The sequence below is a fragment of the Rhea pennata genome, chromosome 1 (assembly GCF_028389875.1).
Source record: "Rhea pennata isolate bPtePen1 chromosome 1, bPtePen1.pri, whole genome shotgun sequence".
NCBI classification, from domain to species: Eukaryota; Metazoa; Chordata; class Aves; order Rheiformes; family Rheidae; genus Rhea; species Rhea pennata.
In genome coordinates, this window is record NC_084663.1 from 75,454,293 (window position 1) to 75,472,024 (window position 17,732).

The 17,732-nt window shown below is 42.5% G+C and overlaps 1 protein-coding gene across 7 annotated transcripts in view; it reads left to right on the forward strand.

The window, feature by feature from the left end:
* PPFIBP1 (PPFIA binding protein 1) overlaps positions 1 to 17,732 on the forward strand; it is a 126,859-nt gene that overhangs the window by 94,862 nt on the left and 14,265 nt on the right. For 2 of the 7 annotated variants that reach the window (XM_062592096.1, XM_062592118.1), the window contains 13 exons: positions 138 to 252; positions 1,773 to 1,805; positions 3,301 to 3,362; positions 4,071 to 4,155; positions 7,541 to 7,698; positions 8,590 to 8,720; positions 9,563 to 9,616; positions 10,670 to 10,730; positions 11,862 to 11,891; positions 12,621 to 12,792; positions 14,481 to 14,513; positions 16,883 to 17,024; positions 17,554 to 17,682. In XM_062592096.1, the coding sequence (XP_062448080.1) occupies positions 138 to 252; positions 1,773 to 1,805; positions 3,301 to 3,362; positions 4,071 to 4,155; positions 7,541 to 7,698; positions 8,590 to 8,720; positions 9,563 to 9,616; positions 10,670 to 10,730; positions 11,862 to 11,891; positions 12,621 to 12,792; positions 14,481 to 14,513; positions 16,883 to 17,024; positions 17,554 to 17,682 (1,205 nt within the window). The remainder of the gene's footprint in view (positions 1 to 137; positions 253 to 1,772; positions 1,806 to 3,300; positions 3,363 to 4,070; positions 4,156 to 7,540; positions 7,699 to 8,589; positions 8,721 to 9,562; positions 9,617 to 10,669; positions 10,731 to 11,861; positions 11,892 to 12,620; positions 12,793 to 14,480; positions 14,514 to 16,882; positions 17,025 to 17,553; positions 17,683 to 17,732) is intronic. The other 5 variants (XM_062592112.1, XM_062592126.1, XM_062592138.1 and 2 more) reach the window with 3 other exon arrangements.

The following is a 17,732-nucleotide window of genomic DNA, read 5'->3' on the forward strand; positions in this document are numbered from 1 at the left end:
AAATGTTCCTTGTTGTCAGGGCCCTTGGTCTTTCCCACCTGCTGAGGATCTGTCCTCCTCGATTCTTAGACAAGAATTTTGAAAACCGCTCAAATACACGTGAAGACTGTCCGTAATTGCTCCTGCATCTGTTACAGGATGAACTAGCAGCTTTGAAAGAGAAACTGGAGCAGAAGGAAGCTGAGGTAAAAAGGTTACAAGAAAAATTGATCTGCAAAATGAAAGGAGAAGGAGTTGAGATACTGGACAGAGGTAAGAACAAGGGAGGCTCGTTCTCAGGGCTGTGCAGAGCCGTCATGTAGTTCTCCATCACCTAACCTGGATCCGATGTTTCTGTGAATTGTTGTACAGGAAATTGAAAACCTCAATTTCCATGTACTTTTTGTCTTCGTGTTTGCTGCTAAAATGTTTTGTGAGTATTCACAATGCCGCTGCTGAACCTCCCCTTAGAGTAGGTTCTTGATCAGCGTGAAGCTAGCTGGTAATCCCTAGTTAGCTCTTCATGTGTTTTGCATGCCTCAAAAGATGCAGTTTATACTGAGTTAAACCAGTTTCCCCGAAAGATGATACGGAGAGAGGCACTTCCTGTGTAGGTATCTGTGCTTGGCTTTGCTTGTACACTTTTCCCTGTTAAGGAAGGGGAAAAACCATGTTGCATACCAAAGTGTGATCTGAACCAGCAAATCTTACACGAGGACTGGCCCTAAGTGAGTGAAATTGAGGACTGGTTCTTATTTGTGTACCAGAGGAGTCTGAGTCCTAATTAAAATTTTGAATGAGCACAGAAATTTTATGTCAGATGCTTTTCTTTGCTCACAAATACGATACAAAAGCGGAAACCTAGATTTGGACTTCTCTTTTTTTTAAAAAAATTTTTTTTAGGACTCCCGGAAGATTATCACAGAGGTTTTTTTGACTTGAAATTTCATTTTTGAACCAGTCCTACTGGGAGTTTTCATTGACTGTAGATGGTGCTTTTAAAGTTTGCTTTTTAGAAACGGGAAGCCCCAGGAGGTTAACTAGTTGGTTTCCCAAACCTGGGGCAGAAACCACAGTATGTAGCTTGTCAGATTTTATTTAAGAAAAATACCTGTTTTAAATAGCGCTAGATTGGACCACTAGGAGTGACCACAGTGAACTGTGGTCCCTATTTTAGAGTGAGTAAAGGTGAACAAGGTCTGCGTTTGGTGCCTTTGTGGCTGCTTATTCTGGGCTTCCCTTCCTGGGGGCTGCCGAGTACACTGAGCTCCTCCTGTTTGGTACTCAGCTTTGCTTTAGTTTTCGGTACAGCTCCGGAGGGTCTTCTGTGGAGGGACATCTTCTGCCATGATGAACCACAGTTTTGCTGCCTTGGAGCTCTATTAAGTGATGCTGTTTGCAGATAACACAGATTCTCTGCCTCATTAGATGAACTGTGGTTTCTGAACAAATATTTGTACATAAACTAGCTGTTTTTTTGGCCTAGTATTGGCTTAACAGTAATTTATTGGCATAAGGCATCTTTGCGACCTTGTAAGTGAAAACCCAGAGGTAAAAAAAAAAAAAAAAAAAAAAAAATCCTTGAAACAGGTAATTGTGTAGGAGAACAGTGGGATTATTTGTTTCCTTAGGAACATTAGCAACAGGGGAGTGCAGGTTAAAGCTGTGGACTGCTTGCTTCTGCAACAATGTGTGAGAAATAGTTTGCTCCTTAGGTAGCAATATTATGTTAAAAGTTATGTAATGCCATAACCTTTATGCTAATTTCAAATCCAATGGATTTTCCTGCACAGATGAAAATTGTAAAAAGAAGCTCAAAGATAAAAGTAAGGTTTCTGGTGTCTTTCCACAAGCATTTGTATTTCAGAAGTGCTTTCCAGTGTAGCTTTCTGCATGTGTTTATAAAACTGCTTTAACAAACACTTGTTAGGTTGCATCATCTATAACCCTTACTCCCACTAAAACCTTTATACCTTTTACCCTTTATGCAGGAATACCTTTGTACCTTTAACCCTTACTCGTGGTAAAACCTTTATACCTTTTAAACCATCTATAACCTTTATTCGCAGTAAAATTTGAGAATAAGGGTGAATAAGTCACACTTGAAATGCAAAATTTTCTGGAAAATGCTACAAGACAGAGAAAGATTTGGTCTCACAGAGACTACTAAAGTTTCTTTTCAAAACTGAGTACATAGATTTTTCTCCTTAAGATGCACATGGAAATAAAACATTTGCCTTTCAATAAAATGCAGTTACAATCTAGTAAGCCAGATTTTCCATTAGCATAATTCAGTCAAAATCATTGGAGCTGTATCGGTTGGGATTTTAGCCAAGTATGTCTAAATATGATTCATCTAGAAAGTCAGCCAGGCAGCTTGTTTTGTTCTTGCATTTCATTAAGGAGGAAAATGTTCTCCCACTGTGGTTTTTTTCAGAAGAATTTTAGGAGATTAAAACAAAGTAAAATGCTTTCTTGCCTGTGGGTTTGGCCACTTCCCTATGTTTGTAATGGAATTGAAAGTTCATTTCATTTATGTAAGGTAGATTTCTTGCAAAAATGGAGATTATTTCCCTTCCCTTTAAAATTATCTAGTCCAAAATTCCTCCAAACCCAAACTCCTTTAGATGGTTAGAATGTAAGTGTCCCAAGTATTGTGTTGCCTTGTAAGTAAGGGTTATAGGTGAAGCACAGAGCTCTCATCTCTGTGTTAGGGACCTTCTTCAAACCTGAATTACAACATGTATTCTAGCATGACTGCTCATCACAGCAAATACCTGTGTCATTCCATTGTGCTGTCCTCACGCCTACATCCATTCTGAGTTAGCACTAAGCACCACCGCACAATGCTTTTTCATCATGTCCATTAATCTGATTGCTTTGTACGGTGGGTTTTTGAGATGCTGTTTGGGGTGCTTGACGACTGTTGCACTGAAAACATGGTTTATTACACTCCGCTCGTAGTATGTTATATTTTGGAGCTCTTGTTTTATAATTACTTGGTTATTTAAAAGACAGAGATAATGCAGGTCAAGCAGTAGTTTTACTCTTGACTTTTCAGTTTGCCTGTGGTTTGGGGAGGGCTATTTCCTAAATGTGGTCACTTTCTCAATAAAAATGTCAGAAAAAAGGTTTTGTAGAAAAACAGTTTTCTTCTTTGTATTTCGGTCTAAAATAGAAATTAAGTGGTTTGTGGTTTGTCTTTTAATTTGTAAATTTACCTTCAGAAATTATTGACTTTTGTGTTTGGGTTTTTTTTTCCTTATTTCCTTATACTGTCTCATTTAAATTAACTGCGGTAACTGTATTGTGTGTTTTTAGATATAGAGGTACAGAAAATGAAGAAGGCGGTTGAATCTCTAATGGCAGCAAATGAAGAGAAGGTATCAAAGTCACTATTTTTCAGTAGTCATTCATCAGATTGAGTATAGTCTCTTAGAATATCTGCAGACATGGACTAGTCATAATTTACTACAAAAGCAAGTTTGTAAGAATCAAGGATGCACTGTAGTCAAAAGCACTGCAGTGCCTTTATAAGAGATATAATTAGGCATTTATGAGCTCTGCCTTGTGTACGTAGAGTCCTTACACAGCCATGTCATTAAATTCAGTGGGACTGCAACTTGCAGTAGAATCTCAAAATATAAAGAGCTCCACACAAGTCCCACGAGATACCACAAGCCACATTTTCAACAGGGCTTTCTGTAAAGTAGGCCTTGTTTTCACATGTGGTTTTGTGGATTCATATGCATGTGCGTTTTGCAGAATGTTTGGTTTTGATCACCCAAGTCCATAATCCTTTGATTACTTCTTTCTTTGTATGTGGTAATATTTATTATGCTTTAGCTTTGACTTAGACAACTAAAACCCACTTTCAGGTCTGGGACAGTTCTGGTGATTAAACAGATGGTAGTTTTTGCTAACTTTAAGTTCTGGATATTTCAAAGCATCTCAAAGTTCTGGGTCTTGTCCTATTCCCATTTCCATTATTTTTAGTTTAATAGCCAGTTAAACTGAAGAATATCTAGTATTTGTATTTCATGTTTTGATTATCATAGGAAAAACACAATTACAGCTTCCCTTTATTTTAGGATCGGAAGATAGAAGAGCTTCGACAATCTCTGAATCGGTACAAAAAAGTTCAAGACATGGTGATACTGGCTCAAGGTAAAAAAGGTATTGTGCAGTTTTAAAGATTTTGAACTCTACTCCCATTTAAACTGCAGGTGCGTGTTTACACCTACTCTGTCTCTGTAGGTGGTAGAGTTATGTTGACTCTCGGAGTTACTGTCTTTGGAGGTATCTCTTAGGTAGAATTAAGGCCAGTTCTTCAGCTGGTGTGAACTGGCACATTTCCCTTCCTTAGTAAACTGTAATTTCACTAGGGCAGTTGCACTGGTTTATCTCATTTGGATGTTGCCCCAGTTGCTACCTCCTGGTAGTAACTACTATTGTCACGTTGCTTCCGCTCCCCCCTCCCCCCCCTGGCTGTAAAATTACCTTGCTTATGATAAGGTATTAACACCTATTGGTTGTCTCCTGAAATGCCTTTCTGGACTAGATCCCTCATTACCTCCTAAAAATCACCATTCCCTCTCTTGCTTGTGTCCCTCGGGAGGGCTTGGTAGCCGGGCAAAACAGCTGCTGAGCGTGCGTGTTCCCAAGAGCTGAACTGGCACTGCCCCAGCAGTTGGGAACAGTGCGATAGCAAAGCCTGAGAGCTGCAGAAATGTCTGTAGCAAAGTAGTCGTGCTGCCTGGACCGCCGTTGTCGGGTAACATAACCATCACAAGCCACTACGCACAGCAGCTGTGGCGTAGCAGTCCTTCCTTACTGCAGCAGGAGGTCAAGCTGGCTCTTCCTGGTCATTCCTGCCAGCCTCTGTTCGTGCAAAAAAAGCTGCCTCTGTAACCAGATAACGGACTTAATCATGTGGTTCAAATGGTGTGTATTAGATGTACTGTAACACATAATGGTACATTTCATGCATTTGGAGGCTATTGGAGCGTTGCAGTTGCAGGAACTTTTGATCCCTGAAGATGACAGATGACGATGATGGTGGTCATCAGTTTGACACAATTTCATTGACTTCTCTCCTTCTCTTTCTCCTTTTTTTCCTTTAAAGAAGAGCAAAAGAAACACAGGTAGAGCATCACACTGAAAAGGTTCTGGGTTTCCAGATGAACACACTCAGATAATAGAAAACGAGCATCAACCTTTACAACTATAATCCATCCTCCTGCACTGTATGCATTATAGCACCTAAGATGTTTTTTTCTCCCATATTATCCTACTCTTTTAGCACTTGAGTTGCATTTTGTAGGCCATTGTTCTCTAGAGACCTATGCTCAAGAAATTTCGGACATTAATATTTTGCTAGTGAGAGGTCTGCCTCGCATTTTCTGATACAGAATATGTGCAACTTAGATTTCTCTGCAGGGTGGTGTTGTATTAGCTTGTTTTGGAAACCTGCTTTGTTGCTGAGTCCTCTGAAGGCCACAGAAGGCCAACCCAACCTTCCGCAGACTTTGAATTAACCTAAGTTTATTTCATGATCTTCTTGAATATAGACAACAAGGGTTAGTGGATTTTATTAGGGTGCAGATGTTAGAGTGGATAACCTTCCTAAGAGGGCTAAGAGAGGGATGTAGGAGAACTGCAAAGAGTGAAGTTTGTCAGTAGCCAGTAATCGGTGAGGAGGCAAAATATCTAATTTATTTTGGTGGAGAAATATTCAAATGTTTGAGCTCTTTAAGTCCTGCTGCAAGGGGCCAGGCAGCAAAGGGGAGGGTAGAGTCATGTCCAGTCATGCCACTGGGATTGGGAATGAGACACAGGAGAAAAGAGAGAGCCTTTGCGCACTTTTTTTGCCTCTCCTAGCTCAGTTTTGTTAACTCCAGAGCCTACTGCGAGCCCATATGCTCCCACAACCCAGAAGGAGGGCCCCAGCCGTTAGGAAGCGAGCAGGTGAACTTGTGTGGGCAGTCCTCAGCAGAAGCAGCCAGGTTTCCAGGGGGCTGCAGAGAGTCCCAGACCCAGGCTTTTTAGAGGTCAACCCTGGTGGAGAGGCAGTGATCGGTGTGGGAAGACACTGATGGGTGCTGCTGAGAGCACTGGCTGATTTGCAAGGCCCTGGGAAAGCCCATGTCTGCGGTCTCCAGCTCTCTGCCCCAATCCCCTGATGAGCCCAGCACCTCTGAGGTGGGCACAGCTCATGTACTCAGAAACCACCTTTGGAGCTACCACAGCTGTCACTCTGTGTTTGCAAATATAAACCCAAACTGGAACTGGTGTGCATGGTAGCGTGCTGGGCTGAAATGCAACTCAGCTTGACCACCGGCTGTACAGGTAAACCTTCTTGCTACCTCCTCGTAAGTGGCAAAATGACACCAGTTGCCCCCTTCTCCCTTTTTATAAAGTATCTGAAATCAGGCAGCTCTTCCCATCTGTGGCCTTTGGACTTCAAGATGCAAGAGCCTTTCCATCCTGGACACCAGCGCTCAGTGGCCCTAAGGACACAGCTTGTCCATCTTCAATTTGCCAAGGCTGGGAAAGCGCAGAGTCAATGTGAGAAGAGAAAAGGTAGTTGTGAGGGTAAGGCAGCATGCCTTAGTACTAGAGAAAAGAGTAGTGCTTTTGAAAAAAGGTGGTTTTTTTTCCACATTTGCAATGCTGTGCCTTCAAAGATAGGAAGGTGTTGAAAAAACCTTGGGTCTCCAGGAACTGTGCCTTATGGTCGAGTCATAGAATGTAGACAGAGATTTCAGCTAGTGAAAAATGGGCAAGGAAAGTTTTTAGTATAAACAGACTTTGGCTTGTGTTTGCATCAGATCTTTGGCAATGAATGATAGTTTTGTGCTTTTTTTAGAAAGTACAAATTGCCTTGAAATTTTTCTTGTTAGTGTCCGTACTCTGGTATCGATCACACTTACGGAAATCCAGGTGTTTCTGTAGTGCTGAGGCTGTTCAAGGACAGTGCGTCACTCCTTGGAAGCAGACAATGCCAGATGCTGATGTGGGCTGATGAATTCACAGAAAGAGACGCACTTAATTTGTGACAACATGCAAGCTCGATGTAGTCACTTAAAACATTAGTGTCACCCTGTGTTGTGAGCTGCATTTTCCCTATGGATAACTCAGCAGAAACCACAGTAACAGGTTTTGTTTCTTTATCTTAAGTTCTGGACAGACTTACACCTCTGGTCTTTCTCTATTGAATAAGGGAAAAATATTTTGTTTGAAATTCCAGAACAGGGGATAGGAAATAAGTACTTCAGCATATTCAGCTTTTTAACATCAGTCTCTCTAAATGCCTTTGAGGAGAGCCTGGGTTTCTGCTGGTGGGTATTTGTGTCCCTTTTGCTGCCACCCTGCTGTGTTGAATTGGGAAGTGACTTTTGGTGGTGGCTCCCCTTCTCATGTCATGCTCTCCCTTAAGAGAGTAATGTCAGGCTCTCCCTGGCTTAACATGTACACAACCATGGTGGCTGTGCCTGCCATGGGACCGGCGCTCCCCGTGCCTGCAGCAGTCCAACACATTTTCGTCTTTCTCTCCTGTTAGGCAAGGAGAGTGATGGTGAAGAGTTCCTGAATTCAGGATCTGTCTCCACGGTTTTATTGGACACGCCAAGTCTCACTGACCCAGAGAAAAGTCCATCGTCAACCCCAGTAACAGTGTCTCCAAGCCACGAAGAGTTTAACGTGAACGTACATGAAGAGGTATCTTTTTTTTCCCCTCCCCTCTTTTAATGCCATTAGTCCTTGAAAGCATTACTCTTGCTTGAGTTGCATTCTTATCAGGGATAGAAGCTGAACTTGTTTTATAAAAGGGTTTCCTCTAGATTGGCCCGTTTTAGTAAACTCCCATATCCTTTGGGGGAAAGTAGATTTCTTGTGAAAGCTGCTGAGGAGTTTCTTTTGAATTCAGATGAATTCATTTTTCTTAATCATCAAATGAGATCAAGAGAACAAAAAGATGTATTTGCCATGAGAATGGGTCTAAAGTTCATTTCGTATCAAGCACAGTTCCTCTAGGATATGAAATCTGGTTATTAGGATATCTGATTAAGATATGCGTATTTTCCCAGATTTTTTGGAATTTGAAGTAAACATCTTGGGACTGGTTTAATCATAGAATGATAGAATGGCAAGGTTGGAAGGGACCTCTGGAGATCATCTAGTCCAACCCTCAGCATAGCCTATATAGGGATTGAACCCACGACCTTGGCATTAGCAGCACCACGCTCTGACCAACTGAGTAATATGTCCTGTCAAATATTTGAGAGGACACAATCATCATTACATCCATGCAGTGTGTTGTGATCCAATCTTTGATTTTTACAATAACATTTTCCAGTAATTGAACTACAGATTTCTTCTGTTGGAGATCTCAGTCAATGTGGAGACTTGACTGACTTAACTAAGCAGCCTGCACACACAATGAGTTAAATTAAATTAAATAATTATTAATTATAATTATAAAATAATAATTATTTTTTTTTAATTCAGACCTTTCTTTTCATAGTGCATCTGCTGTTCTTATTTCCATTTATGACTCCTTAATTTCAGCTCATTTCAGTGTAATATATATTCTTTGGTTTTCTTTTTTAGAATTCCTTACAGATCCACACCAGTATTTTACAGGTTTCAATCCCTTCTTTTTCACCAACATCTAAGAGCTCAGAAACTGTTGCAGAGAAAGTAAAAACACAGCCTAGACCAGAAGCTACGAGTGAAATGAGGTATTATTGTTTCCATGAATTTTTCAACTGCAAAACCAAAAATTTCTGAAGTTCAGTGGGAACAGGGATCTGTTAATTAACATACTGTCCAGTCATTAACTCAGTTAGTGAAGACTTTTTTGTTTGAGTGGCTGTACTGAACTAAACTGTATGTTCATCAAATGCATTGATTAAAAATACATATTTTTTGGTGAGGAAGCATTAGTTTGATTGTAGTTGCATATAGGAGCGCTCATATTCTACACCAGCTGCTTCACGAATAATGAACAGGAGGACTGAAAATCCGAGATGTAGTTTAATGAAGGATGCCCAATTACCGTTTTTACGGAAGTATGCATCATCTCCATGCGGCTGGGGTGGTGCTGACTATGCTCGGGCAAATGCGTTGCTGATGACTTGCATTCAGAGATTTCCCACAGCTGCTAAAGATTTTTGAGAAATCTGATGCAAGTTGCCACCAGATTGGGGTGGGGGGAGGGAAGGAAGTTGAATAGCCGTTCCAAAAAAACAGGAGAAATGGATATCCCTGGTGCTGGGGTGGGTGCTTACTGTGGTGCTGCTTCAGACCCTACGTATGCCGTAGTGCCTCGTTGGTTTTAGCTCAGTAGTTCACTAGTGAGAATTAATTGATTTTTATTGTGAGATGTCTTTCCGGGGGCACTTGAGCTCACCGCTGTCTCTTACCTTTTGCAAGACCTGTCAGCATAGAAGGGAAGGTTGGATATGTGTTAGTGACGAAGCAGCTGAAGTGGAAATGAGATTTAAAGCAGGCCGAGATGATAGGGTTACTACATCAGGGATCTCCAAATGCCTTTTTTTTGATACCTTTTATGTTTTTGCAGTGAAGGGAGATCAACAGGTTCCTCCCCAGAAACTCAACTGAGTGACAGCCCGGTGTAAGTATTATAATCGAGAAATGGTTAGGAAACATTGTGCCATGACTGTTGAAACCACCCCCTCCCTTCTTTTATAGATGCATGTAAGTGTGTGAAATAATCTCAGCCAAGACAGTGGTTTTCTGCTAATGTTCTGTATTTTCACGACCGATATTTTCCAATGCTTCATCTGTGCACATGTGCACTTGATTCCTTTTACATTAGGAAGCATCTCCAAGTGAGTTACAGAATGTCAGTAGACTTTCAAATTTACAGTTGTCTGTGGTCCATATACGTGATTTTATTTTGGTCTTTTGGACAGTGGGGGAAGGGTAATGAGCTGACTACAGCGAGAAAATAATTGTAACCTGTGCCACGTAGCCTTATTGCCCAGGGAAATCAGCAGGGCTATTTCTGAACTTCAGCTTGAGTCCAAGTGATTTGTTAAGAGCCTAAGTTGACCTAAGTCAACAGAGTTTGTCTGATGCTCGGCGTAAGACCGAGCTGCTGCTTTTATTTTGAGCAACTTAGTGCCATGAGAGTATGCCAGAAGCCAAATGCTGCTCCTTGTGCTGCTATAAAGATAGGTAACTTTGTGAAAGTTTTGCTGCCGAAAGTGGAACTGAAGATAAGATACTAAAATACACCTGCTTTACTTACTAGGCCTGGATTCTTTAAGGATTAAATTAGTCAGAAACTTGTTACTAAAAATACTTTTTTCATAACTTTTTTTTTTTTGGTACCGCTTCTTTTTGCATGTGTAATTTCTCCTTATCCTTCTGAAAATACAACTTTTAAGTAAGAAGCCAAAAATACCCAGGATAGGCATCATGGCAGCGCAATGTTAACATCAGTAATTACGATGTGCAAGTTTCTCATACAACATCTCATAAAATTGTGTGGGCCCTTAGCAGTGTGCTGACTGCCTTAACTCAGAACATCTTTGCTTTTGAATGGTGCCCCTCACACCATGCGTTGTAATGCTTTTTGCAAAGCTGGCTCTTAGCAGCGTGTATTTATCTTAGCGAATCGCATCCCGGGCCGCTCAGTTTGTTCTTTACGCCGTTGTTTCAGAAGCTCCTCCCTGCACAAGTCCGGCAGCCTGAGCAGCCTGAAGAAGGAGGCATCGGAAGCGGTTAGTTCGGGCGGTTACTTCCTTCCTTTCCCTTAAAAATACTCTCTCTGGCGTGGCACCGAGCCCTCGGGCTCCCAAATGAGCAGCCCTCGGGCATCTCCCCGCAGCTGGCGGGCCGGCGCCGCGTGGCTCCAGCTGCTCGGATGGTACCACGGCTTCCCCACAACTGGCCGGTGCCTGTCTCCGAGTAGTTTTGAGCCGGATTGGGGCTCCTCACGTCACCTGTCAGCAGCAGTCCCAGACATGTGAGATCTTCCAGATATTATTAAAGAAGAAAATCTGTCCTTCTTTAGACTTTTTTCTTTTTTTTTTTTTTGCATGAGGTGTGCACCCAAGACTCTTATGCTGTGTTTTCCTCAGATAATGAAGTAGGTTTTTTATCTTTGAGTTGATACACTTCTCTGATTTAAAACGAGAAGAGAGTAAGTCCTCCTAGCACTTCTTGTCTATGTTTAACAATTTTCGAAGGCCATGCAATCATTTCGTTATAAAAATATAGCCCGGGTTGACTATGTATGTCTTAGGTGTTTGGAACAAAATACTGAGCCTTTCTATTTTTGGTGATAGTTTCAACTTAAGTCTCTTCTGAAGTGACCCAAAGCAGTTTGCCTGTGTCATCAAGTCAGGGTAATTCCTGTGCTCCTTTTTGTCAGAGTGAAATGCTAAAAGCTCCTAAATGCTCCACCTGATACCCAAGCTGCTGAGCTGCACTTGACTGTGCAGGAAGGGCAGGATCGAGGAGGTTTTTTTCTTTGTTTATTTGCACAGCCATAGTGTGGAGGTTGTGGATGTTTTATCTACCCTTCTGCTTTGGGTCCCTTCAGCCGACCATACCCATTATTTCCTTTTATCAGAGTGCATGTAGCTAATTACGTGCATGGCTAATCCTTTACAAAGTAAGTAAGCCAAAGCAAAACCTATTTTCATGTCAGCTCACTGGCCTCAAAGAAAGCAAGAATTAATCTGTGTGAAATATAGCTCCAAAGAGATTTCTTCTGCGAGGAGAAAACACACAGCGAAGGGTGTTTCAGTCAGAGCTCAACTCAGGGCAACCATAGTGAATGGAATTACTGCCTATAAACTGTTAAACTATAAGCTTTTAAAATGCCTTTCTTAATCCATCCCAAACAGGACAAGGACCCAGCGCCGAAGCCAGCAGAGGTAAGGTGTGCGCAGGCAGCCAGGGCGCCTTGAAAGCCTCCCTTCCCCTTCTGTGAACTTGCCGCGTTCAGTTGCAAAGGGGGAGCAGCAGACCTGCAAACAAGATAGTGAGGCCAAGAGTGTCACCATCATTTCCGCATCAGGTTTATGGTGTCTTACGCATTCCTGCCTTCTCACTCGTGGCTTATCTTTCAGTCTGGTTAGAGATGAAATTGCCCTCCAAGCTACTGTTTCCCTGGCATGTTTTACCACTATATAATTAGCAAAGCTAACCCTTAAGTATTTTATTGACTCTGTAATTACCTTTGATTAGTATCTCTTGTAAACCTCTGCATTTCAAATTGTTTTCTGTGACTAATAACTATATTCTTCAAAGGTCTGTCATTACACGATAGTTACAGGCAAGTTTGTATTGCCATAGTTTGCCTGCAATAATTATTGCCTGTTGGCAGACCGATTTTATTGCCAGACTTTCAGAAACTAGGGAACGTCTGAAAGAGGGCAGGACACTCTTAGCAGCTAGTAATAGTAATTGTGAGTCCTTAAGGTAGTTAAATGAAGATCTTGTTGATTTTATCTTTTATGGCTTCTGTGTTGTTTTTTATTGCACTACCAAATGGGGGTGACTCTCCGGATCGTCCTTCAGCAGTCGCTTTGCAGTCTCTCTCGACAGGCCTTTCGTGATGCCCTCGTCGTGAATTCCTAATGTTTGTTTCCCTGACTCCGCAGGTCAAACCTCCTGTGGAAGGTAGTAAATTTGGGACCCTGCCTCCAAGATCACCTTGTCATGGTGGTGCAGGAGATGAGGATAGCTTTGGTACCCGTAAAGCCAGGTCTTCGTTTGGACGAGGCTTTTTCAAGATAAAAAATAACAAGAGGACTGCAAGTGCTCCCAATCTGGGTAGGTATCTCGCTCCTGAATGCAGCTTCCTTGTTTCGTGAACAAGAGTCTTAACAACAGAGAAACATGGGTTTATTTTTATGAAGGATCTAGCTGTCCTAAGAAGCAGAAAGTCACAGTGAGAACGAAGTTGGCCTTGGTGGCATTTTTCTCAGTAGAAGAAACAGGAAAAAAGACTCCACTGATGTACTAAAGATGTACTAAAGTATTCACTGGATCTGGTTCAGCTTCTGCTGTGCTGTCTCCCCAGAGACTTTGTAAAGGATTGCTGCAGTTTTGAAATGCTAGTTGTTTGGCAGTAGCTCACACATGGATTTTTGTTTGTTTATTTGACTTTTTTTTTCTTTTCTACCTCCATCGTCAATTTATCTTTCATAAGATTTTCAGATGCACAGAAATGAGGCAGCTGCACTCTGTATTCCTCTTTATTTTTCTATGTGTTTTTAAGCAGCCCTGCAAAAGAGGCTGTGAGAACAGGAACGGGACTGACAAGTTATTCAAGCGTATGTTGACTTCTGGACTTCTGATGGAGGGCTGTTCATTTTGGTCTTGTTGTTGGATGATATTTGCACATGACAAAGAAATAATTTGTGGAGTCTGCTTCTCTGGAGATCTTCAAGGCCCGCCTGGATGCAACCCTGTCTAACGTGCTCTAGGTGACCCTGCTGAGCAGGGGGTTGGACTAGATGATCTCCAGAGGTCCCTTCCAACCTTATACATTCTATGATTCTATGAAACAGTATGTTCTGCTTAATGCAGAAGTGGGTGTTACCACCAGATGAAATCCTACCTGCATTAGCTGCTCTCCGGTAATAGTCTTTCCACTCTTCCAGCTCAAGCACCACATGAGTCTGCGCATCAGATCTACAGCCATTCATTTAAAGTTTTTGGCTTTCCCTTGGAAAAGATTTAGGAAATTAGATCTGTCTGTCAGAAGCCTAAATGGGATTAGCTTCTGCTGTGCTGACCGGAAGAGTCTCCTGCTCCTCCTTACTCAAAGATAATTCCAAGTCTTTGTTCAAAAGAGATAGCGTTCCCACAAATACGTTAGTTTACACTGCCCATATTTTCCTGTGATGCATAACGCAAAAACTCACGAGCTTACTTGGAACAGATGTATAGTCTACTCTGAGGAGTTGACTTTAGGGTTTATTTCTTACATGCTTTTGTGTAATCACTTGTTTCTTCTTAAAGTTCATTTGACCTACTGAAAACGGAGTTGTAGTGGCTGTCACAAGGGGCTGGAAGATGAGCCATCCAGATCATGATGCTGTGCTGTGTGAATTTGAAAAAGTGTTTGAAAATGTTACCCAGATTTCAGTGCTTCCATCTGTAAAGCTGGTGTCAAGATAGTTGCCACCTCATGGGAACCCGTGTGAGTCCCGTGCCGAGTTTGTCACAGAGCAAGTTACCTCCCCGTACCGAAGTGCCCAAGGTGCTGTTTTGCCTTCTCCATGGCAGAGCTCTCCAACATTTCTTTTTTTATGAAAGATGGCTTAACAGTGAATTGATGATCCTAATCTCCGCGTGAACTCAGTGTTGTGTGTGGCGCATGTGTCTCTTGTGCCTCCCTCCTTTTGTCTTGTATTTTGCTGACGGAAGTTTTGAAATGTGTTTTACCTTGTCCCTCTGCGTGTTCTCTCCCCTTGTGCTGCGTGTGGTTATGTGCGTTATTTGGATATCTGAAGATCGCAGTCGAAGTGCGAGTGCACCTACTTTAGGTATAGTAATCCTGCATGTCTGCCTGTACCAGCGCTGTGTTGTGATTGCTGCTAACAGCTGGTTATGGCCATGCACTTCTAAAACAGAGCTAGACATTAGTATCCTGCCTTGAAGCTTTCATCCATCGCTAAAAGAAATTTTCATGTAACGCCTGCCCTCTACTAAAAGTCGGCTGCACCATGTCTCAACAACTGCTACTAATGCGAGAGATTGCGGGTTAATTTGCAGGAACTAACGTGCCTTTGGCACAAAGTCACCCACAGCCCAAGTTAGCAACTGAGCATCCAGTGGTGTGTAAATACGTGTAAACCCTCATCGACGCTCTCCTCGCTGTGGAGGTGTGCCGATAGTTCAGGTTGATAGGAGCCCCTGGAAGAGTGGCAAAGTAGGGAATGAGATGTATTTGTGAGGTTTCTATTTAAGAGAGCTCCTGGGGGAAAGGATCTGTGATTTATCTTCTAGAGGTAGTTATACTTTTTATTTGATAAATGATTGAGCAAGGTTTGGGACAGGTTGGAATGGAGCCACTTGTGTAAAAACAAATTCAATGAAAACTAGTCTCATGATTTGAGCCAGGTGGTTCTGATAAAGGTGAGCAAGACCTGTGGTGTCCTGTGTTAGCAAGCAAGTGTATTTGTGTCAGCCAGGGCAGTTGTCAAGCCGGTGAGACGTGGCCCTTGCCGCCGAGAGACCCAAATGCTCTCGACCTGCTCACGTTCCCAAGTCACCTTTTGCGTGTTGGTTGTTCCATGGGATTTTGTCAGTGCATGGAGGGGAGCCAGGTACGAGGAACAAACATTGCAATACCCGCAAATCTCTGCTACTAATTCATTCAGCCTTATTCTGATATTCTCGCTCTAGAATGCTGTTTAAATGTGTTCGTTTTATGTTTTTTGTGTTTTTTTAAAAAACTAGCACTTTTTCTTTATTTAGATAAAGCACAAGCCACAAATGCAAAAGCCGGATTTGACATTAGTGCTGTCTCTCACCAGCAGGATTCCCTTATCAAACCGCAGTCAAACCAGAGTGCCCAGAAATCATCTCGTTATGTGACCATGTCGCTTCGCATCAAGGTTTAACATCTGAAGCTTTGGAGGAAGTTGGGCCATGCTCAGATGTATTTTTGCCAGAGCATTGAAACTTTGCCCAGTTGGAAGATAGGCTTGTAACATTTGCGGTTTGGTGGCATTAAAGGCATATTGTGGCTGCCTTAGCACTGAGTGGCCCAAGACCCCACGTCCCAGCAACGTGTGCTCCGTTTTGACTCACGTAACTTGTCTGGTTTGCTCCTGGAAGTCTTAAGAGTCCATTTCAAAACCAAATGATGGTTATCCGGTCACAGAGCTAGGTTAAAGGATGGTAAAAGGGGTGGCTGGCCTCCCCGTCAGGCTGCTGTAGGCTGCCGTACAGCTGCAGCTGCTTCCTCTGCGCAGGCTGGTGCTCTAGATGGTAGTCACTATTGCTTGCTAAGCAATAGTTTTATTCAGCTATCTGGCACTTGCTGGCACATCTCTGCTTATGTAGACTAATAGATGTTGCAATTTGTTTAGTTTTCTTTTTAAGTGCTTTTTAAAATAGTCTTTAAATAGTTTTCTTCTTTGTTAGTTTAGCTTTTACTAAACAATCTTGTGACAGCTTCACTCTTGAGGACAGGGCCCTCAGATTTATTTTCACAGGAGACAAGGTAGTAATGCATAGCATCACTAAGCAGAGGTGCTCTGTGCATCCCTCTGCTTCTAAGAGAAAATCAGTGGTATTTTAGCCAAGACAGAGCCTAAACTTCATGGTGTTTCTGTGCCCAGGAAAAAAATATTTCACTATTTGCAAAAAAAATACAGTCAAGGGAGGAAGGGCCCTCCTGGTTTTGGGGTGGGAAGAATTGTTTGTTGCTGGAATTTCCTGAGTGGGGATCTTAAGAGATATTGCAGGTTATTAGGAAAGATGCCTCAGGGGAATTATTTTTCTGTGCTTTGGGGTCTCTTGGTTCTGTCCCCCTGCCCCACCATTGATCTGTTCCCGGGCTTTTGTGTGCCTCAGCTCTATTTGGGAAATGGCTATAGGAACATTTCTGGAAGAGAAAGTGAAATAGGGATTTAATTCATTAATTGATTCATTAAGTGAGGGGTTTTTTTGCCTACCTTTGATGCAAGGCACTTAATCAATGCAGAGCATTACCTTGGAGTGTTGCCAGTTAGGCCCATGACAGAGAAATACATCTTTTTCCTCCTATATTTTCCCATCCTTCAGTGCCCCATTTTCTTAAACACGGTGGTTCTCGATAATTCTAGCAAGAGTCATTGCAGAATTCAGGAATATATCTAAAGCCTGCAGAAGAGGGAGGTCTTGACTGGGCTTTGTTTTCTAATAGCTGAAACAGAGAAGGGATCTGCAGATCACTTGGATCTGGCTGGTTTGCCCCCTCGACCAAAAGAAACGGAGAGTTTGCAGGTGACACCACCTTCTCCGGATTCCAAGAAAAAGGCCAGAGGAATCAAGAAGTTATTTGGAAAGTAAGTAAGAGATGAGTCTCCCAGGCTGGGGTTTACACAGCTCTTCGGTCTGGTTTACAAGAAACACAGCAGAGAACTGGGGCTGCCTAAGCTGGTCCTGTCTGGAAGCTGCTGGGCTACCTCTGAGGGAGGAGTTCATGGGCTTAGCAGAGGCACTGGTGTATCTTGCATCATTTTGTTGTGTACGCTTTCTCTTAAGTCTGTCTCAGCTTCTCATCTTTCTTTTCCCTCCTCCGGCCTGCTGTTACACTTTGTTTTCTACAGACTAAGATAAGTGTCATTGCTGCTGATAAGGTGCAAATAGTTTTGTGGCTCCATGGTTTACTCCAAGGCTGGTTGCAAGCATATTTTGGGGTTGGAGCAACTATTGCAAGAGCCTCTGCTGTATTTAAGGGAGCTAGCAGCAGGTCAGTGGGTGGTGAAGGAAGGGTTATTAACACCGCAGGAAGTCTTGCCCATATTGCTTGCAGTGATAGAAGTATACCTCTTCCTTAGCCAAGTGTGAATACATTTTGTCCCTTTAATTTAGACTTAAAAGGAGTCAGTCCACCACCTTCAACCCAGACGACATGTCCGAGACGGAGTTCAAAAGAGGAGGGACAAGAGCAACAGCGGGGCCACGGCTGGGCTGGTCACGCGACCTGGGGCAGTCACACAAGTAAGATGAGCAGGGCAAGATGCCCTGCAGTGCATGCTCCTGCTTGCCTT